At 38.2% G+C, this 9,454-nt stretch overlaps 1 protein-coding gene across 1 annotated transcript; it reads right to left on the reverse strand.

The window, feature by feature from the left end:
• Positions 1-202: 202 nt before the first annotated feature.
• Positions 203-1,156, reverse strand: LOC102510026 (olfactory receptor 8A1). Its single transcript, XM_032472356.1, has one exon. The coding sequence runs from the start codon at positions 1,130-1,132 to the stop codon at positions 203-205; it is 930 nt and encodes a 309-aa protein (XP_032328247.1). The 5' UTR covers positions 1,133-1,156.
• Positions 1,157-9,454: the final 8,298 nt, after the last annotated feature.

Here is a 9,454-nt window from a genome sequence, read left to right on the forward strand (position 1 = left end):
TGAACTCAAAATCAGCGGGTTTCAGACAGAAATGGGAGTAGAGAGTAGGAGGGAAGGAGAGGGAAGGAGGAAGGAGGCAGTCACCCAGCCAGGTAGAGAGGGGATTGTTTCCCATCTCCGAAGGGCAAGCATTCAGAGAGTTTCTCCTCTGGTATTTATGACAACTTATTTTTAAAATTGAGAAAGGATAATAACGTTTGCATCACAACATTTTTCCCCTCAGAGTCTTCTGCATGGCAGCCTTGACCTCCTTGTTCCTCAAGCTGTAGATCAGGGGGTTGAGCATGGGGATCACTGTGGTGTAGAACACGGAGGCCACGTTCTCCTGGGCCAGGGAACTGGCCGTGGAGGGTTTCAAGTACATGAAGGCGGTAGTTCCATAGAACATCCCCACTGCTGCAAGGTGGGAGCTGCAGGTGTTGAAGGCTTTGGACTTTCCCTGTGTGGTGCTGATGCGGAGGATGCTGGACAGGATGAAGGCATAGGAAATAAGGACTGTTAAGCTGGTGACCACAATGTTGAATCCAGCCAATAAGAAGACTGTCATCTCAATGTCATAGGTGCTGGAGCAGGAGAGCTTCATGAGGGGAAGGATGTCACAGAAGTAATGACTGATTAGGAGCTCACAATAGGGCAGTTTCAACATGAGGACAGTCTCTGTGGTTGAGCCAATGAGCCCCATGGCGTAGACCACAGCCACCAGCAGGGAGCAGACTCGATGAGACATGATGTTGTTGTAAAGCAAAGGTCTGCAGATGGCGACATAGCGATCATAAGCCATCGCTGTCAGCATGTAACACTCAGCAATGACAAACACAATGAAGAAGTAGAGCTGGGACATGCACCCTGCATAGGAGATGGTGTTCTTCTCTGACACAAAGTTCACCAGCATTTTCGGAGTAATGACAGAGGAGTAGCAGAGATCCACGAGCGACAGACTGCTGAGGAAGAAGTACATGGGGGTGTGAAGCTGAGCATTCAGACAAATCAGTGTTATCATGCCCATGTTCCCTATCACGGTGACCAAGTAGATCCCAAGGAAGAGGAGGAAGAGGGGGAGCTGGAGCTCTGGCCGATTTGTTAAACCTCCAAGAATGAACTCTGTCACTGCAGAGTGATTTTCTGCAGCCATTCTCCTCTGGTGGGGAGCCCTGTGAAGAGGGTAGAGAAGAACTCCGTGAAAGGCTGCATCTTGTACTGCTTGGTGAAGCTAGTTTTCAGCATCTGAGGCCAGCTGAGTGGTCCTGGGATCCTTCCTGATGGATGCTCTCCACTTCCTGCTGTTTGTTTTGGGAAGAGACCACAACCTGGGCATTTCAAAGATCCGGAGATGAGAAGAAAAAGAGGAATGATCTGGAACTTTTATCATTTTCATGTTTCTCAAATATCCTAGAGCAGTGGTCCTTAACGTGAAGTCCCTGGACCAGCATCATGGGCATCACTTGAAGACATTAGGGATTCAAATTCTCAGGACTCACCCCAGACCTACCAATTCAGAAGTTCTGGGGACAGGGCCCAGCAATCTGTGTTTAATGCTGTCTCCAGGTGATGCTAATGCATGCTCAAGTTTGAGAACCTCAATCCTATAGGTAATAAGCAGGATAATTCACATTTTGTAGTTGGAGATGTATTTTGCATCAGAAATGAAATTTCCCTGTGGTCTATTCAAGTTCTAATTATTCACTAAATGTGAACATACGAGTATTTATCTCAGATTGATGCTGTGCCAGGGCGATAAGGTAGTTATTAACAGTATCATTGAGTTACAGGTCAACTTCTGTATCTGAACGATGAAGCAATTAGTAATATCAATTCCAAAGGTGGTTGTAAAAATAATAGGAGATACTGCATATTTACAAAAACTTTTTCAAGAACTCAATTCCTATAAACATGTGAGTTGTCATGAGGTGTCCGGAATTTGTTCTTAGTTTTGTACTGGACTTAGGCCCTAAGGCAGTGGCTCTCAACATTGGCTGCCTACTATAATCACCTGGATCATTTATCAAGTTTCCACAGGGTCTTTGATTTAATCTGTCTGTCGTGAAGCCTGGGCCCCGGCACATACTAAGTCCAGAGTAAGTACTCAATAGCTACTTTTATTGTTACTATTGTTTTTCTTTTCAGATCATAATATCAAACCATGGCTCCATTATCTCCTTAATGATAAAGTACTCAAATCGTAGACTTGTACCTAAGAAGTGTGGAGAGTCATTGCTGGATATGACACTTATAGATATCCCTTCTTGACATGTATTTCTTAAGCTAAAAACTTTAAATTTGCACTATTTTATTTGCTTTCATATACAGATACTAACTTTGGTATCATGCTCTTCACAGGTCAAGCTCATTAACAACCCCTAGAAGAATCTGGTGTGAGGAGAAATGCATCTAGAGTAGAATTTTTATTTCCATTTTCATACCGAGAAAACTGAAGTGCCAGATGCTAAGTGACTTGCCCAAGGCCTCCTAACTATCAACTGCTTTCTTCTGATCATGAGCTGCTTCCCTTGGCCCCAGATGTGTAGCCTTGGACATCTGCACACCTACAGGTCTAAGCAATGTTGAGATTGAATGTGCTTTAGTGTCTCAGTTTGTGCATAGCATGTAAAGAAAGAGAAATGCTTATTATTTTCCTATTCTCTAGGAAATTGAAGTTCTAAAAGTTAAATAAGTTACCCAAAGTCATAAAACTAGCAAGACACAGAACTGGGTCTAAAACCCAGGACTTTCTGACCAGCAGTCTGCTTTGTTTCCACTAAGCTATGCTGTTTTACTGTAGGTTATCTTGTGTGTAGCACTTTATTATTATTCAGTAAACTTAATTTATTGAATTTTTGGACATAGAAGAGTAGATTTTATTGCTAATTTCAGATGCATTTAAAAAATTACGATGGTAGTATATGTACATTATTGAAAATCAGGAATGCAAACAATTCCAAATAAAATACCATTTTTCTGCTCCTTGGAGACTAACAATGGTCATGAATTATCCATTTAGATTTTTCAATGCATCTTTATATTTACATGTGTATAAGAATTTATGTAGTTAAAAAATTTTTTAATGTAGCATTTTACATTTTATTCCTATAATTATAACTCTAGTACTAATTATATTTCTTTTTCTAGGGGTAAGAGTCTTTAAATCCTTAGGATGTGGTTTGAAGACAAGAAAATACGCATTGCATTGTAAACTTTACATGTTAAATTATTGGTGGTTAATTGTTGACCTCATAATAACTGCTATCACAAGTAGCTAAGATTTTTTTGAGTATTATTTTCTCTTATTACAAAGGAGAAAAATTTCTTCTAGGTAACAACAGTAGGTTAGAAATACCTTATATATGCCCTTCTACTCAATTTCCACCTCTCAAAATAATAAGAAACATAGAAAATCCACCTTGAATATACCATTAGCAGACATAAAAGTGCTTTGCAGAGCAGTACAGAGTGAACACCATTCCCTTTGTACAGTGCAGATGGGAAAATCCTAGACAGCACTGATTGAAATATTTACTCCCATAATTATCTAATTGTATAAAATAGGGAAACATGACAGACGTATCTGATATCAGTTACTACAATTATTATCTCTAGTTCTACCAGTCCCTCAGAGGCTAGGCTTGCTGTGGATAAGAACACAGCACACACACACACACACACACACAAAACCACTCAGAGATGAAGTAAGCATATGGTTGAAAACAGCCTGCATTAGAAATAGGAATTCATAGAGGAAATATTTTTGTCATACAATTGCTTTAAATTGTAATTAAGTACCTGTGCTGAGAAAAAATGGAACACGGCCTTCTGGAAATTTTAGGGTTGTCTTGGTTTCAACAGTCAGGAAATAAATATCAGGAAGTGAGAGGACTGTAGATTTATATCTAGTCCTAAATTTACTCAAAGGAGCCGGCACCTTCATAAAAAATGTGTCACTGAGATTGGGAGACTTGGGGGTCTGTTTATGTACTTATATATGTGAGCAGAACTTCTCCCGGGACGCGGCACTTCAGAGACTGGAGTTCTTAGTAAGGAGCAATTAGAGTCTTGGTTTACATCTGTGCTGTGAATCACATTTTGTCTCCCAGGTGTGTTAATTTTCCTTTACTATCCAGAGTCAGTTTGCAGCTTGGGACACATAGAGTCTAATGCCTCCATCATCATCACCATCATCATCACCAGGACCACCACCATGACCATCACCACCACAACCACCTCCATCATTACCACGACCATCATCATCAGTCACTACCTTTATGGTTGTTACTCATCATCAGTTATTCCCCACTAGGCATAATCACCTGGAGAGACGAGAATTAATGGAAAGATGAGAACTAACATCACAAGCTTGAGAGCCACCCTTACGGAGGAGGTTGCTGAACAGATGACTTCACTAAGCACTTAAAGAAAAAAAAGCAGGACATAGGATGTTGGGAAAGGTGAAATATGGGGAGAGAGGAAAAGGAACAAGAGGCAAATAAGAGCTGCCTCTGTTAGACAGTAAGCTCCTCTAAGGCATGAACCAGATGTTTTTGGCCCTAAATTTAGAGTTTTAAATACTAAAAAATGTACAAATTAAAGGCAAATTGAACATTAAATGGAATGCTGTCCCATCTGAATTCTGTTTAGTGACCTTAATTTTATTCACTTTCTTAGGATTTGAGACCATTTCAAATGAAGACCTATCAGCCACCTTCTTTTCTCTCCAGCCAGGATCTATGCCTCTTCTTGTTGGAATTTATGCCTGTTCTTGTGTTTCTCTCAGGTGTAGTGATAAACAATTCACCCAGTCTCATACTAGTGCTATCTGATGATCTACCACAACCCTAAAACATGGATGTAAAGACATTGTATACATGCTTATGTATCAGACATCCATTTACATTACATATTTATATATATATATATATATATATATATATATATATATATATACACACACACACACACATATATGTATATAATGTATCAATGTACATATATTAGACATGTGCTAGAAGTAACTAAAGCAAAGAAACCAAAAATAAGAGATTCAGATTTTGGAAAGGGGAAGGTTCTGTACCAAAATATATAGTCAAAATATTTCTTTTTTTGTACTCTTTTCTGTTTGTGCTGGAGCAAGACATCTGTAAACCTGACTTTGGAGAAGCCATGGGTGAAATGCATTTACAATAAAATTTTCACAGCAATTGTCTCTGAAGTGACATCAACTCAGAGGAAGTTTTCCTGGTCCTGCGTCATACAGACGAGAGAGCTGTAAGGCTCCTAGAGAAAACTCAAGTTTTAATGAGTCCCTGAGGTCTTGTTTGCCTGCGGGTCCGTAGGAGAGTTTACGACAGTTAATTATTTTCCCCCATCTATAACTTATTTGTAGTGGGATTAAGATTAGGTTTTGGGATTCATTAGAGTCACTGCAGGACACAACAAGATTCTAAGGGTAAATCCACAAATAAAACACCATGATTGTGGAGCATTGACCGAAAATGTCTCACAGAGGTAGCTAAGCAAGCAGACACTGATAAGTGCACACACATAAACATAGTGACTGGTGCAGTGATTACAGCTGGACTTGATAAGGGTTCTGCCTTTGTGGTGATTGCATAAACTTCTCATGAGAAGCCCTGATAAAAAACATAGCTTACCCACCTGTTCACTGAGGCCTGAGTTTCTCCAACTAGAGGTTTTCCGTCTTTGGTAAAAATACCATAAATGACTTAAGGAAGAATTTTGCATGTAGGTAACCACATACCGGCTCAATTAGTCTATGTACAAAGGATATTTTCAGATCCCTTTCTGAGAACTGATTTGAAAAGGGAATTTGAAGCAGCTGGTGCAAGCTATTTAAAGACCAGAAATGTGTGTGGACAGTGACCTTCACTGTGTGACCTGTGATATTATAAAAAGATCAGAAAGGTCTTTCCGTCTCTTTAACCTGTCACTAGGTACAAAACATCCTATGTTAGAGCCAGAGATTATGGTGAAGCTGTTTGCCTGAAGCAGAGGACAATAATTCACTGGTCCATTAAGAGTAGCTGATATATTAACAGCACACCACAGTCTTTTAAGTCTTTGCTCAAATGTCACCTTCACCCAATCTACCGTCCTATTTAAACATACAACCCACATCCCTTGCTGTGTTTTTTTATAGCTCTTATTATCTTCTTAAATATTACATAAGTTAATTATTTATTGTGTGTCTTTTCCCTACTAGAGTAAAAGCTCCATGAGCTCTGTCTTGTGCTTTATCTGCAGTTCCTAGAACAGTGCCAGACGTATAGTTTCTCAATTAATGTTTGTTGAATGGATCAATGAATGTTCTCTCTTATTCAAAGACTATTAGAGGTTACTCACTGGCTAATAATTGCCGTTAGGCTTAGGATTCTAAACTCTACTTTGTGTATTCCTGGTGCAATTTTCCAGACTAATTTCTTGTTTCTTTTCAAGATTAACCTTGGTATTACATGTGTCAACAGTATAAAATCAACCGACCTTATTCATATGGGTCTACTTCTAGATGTGCTGCCTCATTATTTACTGGCCCTTATTTCACTGTTACACTGTTTTGATTACTGTAACTTTATGTAATTCTTGGAGTCTTTTTTTTTTCCTTCTAGTTTCATTGAGCTGTAATTGACATAAAGCACTGTATAAGTTTAAGGTAAACAGCATAATTATCTTTTTTGAAGGTTTTATATTTTATTTCTGTCAAGGTTGACAAAGCCACCTGCAATTGTATTTCTTTTTTTTAAATCTGTTTCTTTTTTATTTTTTTAAAAAAATATTTTTTATTTTTTTCCTTTTCTAATTGAGATATGGTTGATGTACAACATTAGATGTTACAGGTGTACAATAGTGATTCACAATTTTTAAACGTTATACTCCATTTATAGTTATTATAAAATATTGGTTATAGTCTCTGTGCAATATATCCTGTTGTTTGTTTATTTTATACATACTGGTCCATATCTCTTAATTCCTTGCTTCTATATTGCCCTTCACCTTCCCCTCTCCTCACTGGTAACTACTAGTTTGGGCTCAATACGTGTGTATCTGCTTCTATTTTGTTATACTCACTAGTTGGTTGTATCTTTTAGATTCCACATATCAGTGATATCATACAGTATTTGTCTTTATCTTTCTGATATATTTCACTTAGCAAAGTACCCTCCAAGTTCATCCATGTTGCTGCAAATGGCAAAATTTCATTTTTTATGGCTGAGTGGTATTCCATTGTATATATATATATATATATATATATATATACTACATCTTTATCCATTTACCTGTTGATGGACACTTAGGTGCTTCCATATTTATTTACAGATATGCAAAATGATTTACATATCATTATTTACAACTGCTGTATTTACAATGACAGCAATTGTAAATAATGCTGCTCTGAACATTGGAGTGCATGTATCTTTTCAAATAAGCATTTTTGAGGGTTTTTTTTTTTTTTTTTTTTGGATCTACACCCAGGAGTAGAATTGCTGGGTCATGTGGTAGTTTTATTTTTAGTTTTATGAAAAATCTTCATACTGTTCTTCACAGTGGCTGCACCAATTTACATTCCCATCAACAGTGTAGGAGAGTTCCCTTTTCTCCACATCCTCACCAACGTATTTATTTGTGTTCTTTTTGATGACAGCCATTCTGACAGGTGTCAGGTAATATTTCATTGTGGTTTTGACTTGAATTTCCTTGATGATTAGCAATGTTGAGCATCTTTTCATGTGCCTGTTGTCCATCTCCATGTCCTCTTTGGAACAATGTATATTCAGTTCTGCCCATTTTTAAATTGGGTTTATTTGTTTTCTTGATATTGAGTTGTATAAGCTGTTTATATATTTTGGATATAAACTCTTATCAGTCATATCATTTGCAAATATTTTTTTCCCATTGAGCAGGTTGTCTTTTTCTTTTGTTGATGGTTTCCTTTGCAGTACAAAAGCTTTTAAGTTTAATTAGGTCCCATTTGTTTATCTTTGCTTTTATTTGCTTTAGGAGACAGATCCAAAAGAATATTGCTACAATTTATATCAAAGAGTGTTTTGTCTATGTTTTCCTCTAGGAATTTTATGTTTTCCAGTCTTACATTTAGGTCTTCAGTCCACTGTGAGTTTATTTTTGTTTATAGTGTTAGAAAATGTTCTAATTTCATTCTTTTACATGTAGTTGCCCAGTTTCACCAAAACCACTTTTTGAAGAGACTGTCTTTTCTCCCTTGTATATCTTGCCTCTTTTGTCATATTTTTGTCACAGTGCAATTATTCCTGGAATGAATTGAAATATGAATACATTATTGAGTGTCCTTTGGGAAATACCACGGTATAAACAAACATTTCCTGAGGAAATGGTCTTGAGGGAGTTTCTGTCTTAATAAACAAGTCACTGAGATCTGTAACCCTAATAAAACTCTATTCTCCTGTTATCCACTGGTCAGGAAAAGACACTGTCTCCTTCTGTGTAGCTAGAAGGGCTTTTGGGCAAATCAACAACTGGAAATCACGCTCTTCAATGCAGAAAGAGATGCAAGATAAATTAGAAGTTCTGATTCTTTGAACCAGACTGGGAAAAGAGAGTTCTGAGCTCAAAGCTGTCATCTTCTATTCACTATGGTCATTTTCCTTCCCAGGACAACTGTGGACAAGAGACAGTAGAACACAGCATTACAGCTCTTAACTAAAGGAAGGTAAGTGCCTGCCTGACCAGTCAGTCATGTAACATGTTGGTTACAAGTGCAAACTGTGAGAGTCAGACTGCCCGACTTCATCTTCTGGCTGCAACTTGGTAGTTTGGGGATCTCTGCTAGTTACTCAACTCAGTTGTCTCATCTGCAAAAATGGGGATAATAATATTGTCACATAGCTCTTAGTACACAGTCTCATATAATAACCACTTAAACAAGTGCTTGCTTAAAAACATTTATCATTAACACTAAAGCCACTAGAGCTGGAAGATCTTGGAAAAGTGTGATCTAACCTTCTTGATTTGATAGCAGTGACCTAGAGGTAGGAGCTCTGAGAAGTCACAGTGTCTTCTCCAGTCAGGACTCTCTCCAGGGAAGAGGCCCAGGTTTCAGCAACTGAGGCAGGGGCAGGAGAGAGAAGGACACAGAAAATGAACAGACAAATATTTAAAAGACAGCTGTCTTATTTTTGAATGAATTGGAATATGAATAAATTACTGCTTTCTCTAGAAGCAGAGTTCTCACACTGGAGGCAAAAAGTTTAGCCTCTTACTGTTCTCTGGAAGTTAAAGTCACTTGGGCTAGGAAGATAGACACACATTAAAGAGTGAAAACCTTCCCTCCATATTAAAGTTAAAATCTCTCTGTGGAGATGGAGTCCATTCTCAAGAGTGGGGGAGGATGCTGGGAGGCTGCTGGTGGTGTTTCCATCTCTCTAAGTCATTCTCTTCTCTTTTCTGCCCTTCCCCGAACCGTCCCCAGAGG

This window comes from Camelus ferus, chromosome 33, assembly GCF_009834535.1.
Source record: "Camelus ferus isolate YT-003-E chromosome 33, BCGSAC_Cfer_1.0, whole genome shotgun sequence".
Classification (NCBI taxonomy): Eukaryota; Metazoa; Chordata; class Mammalia; order Artiodactyla; family Camelidae; genus Camelus; species Camelus ferus.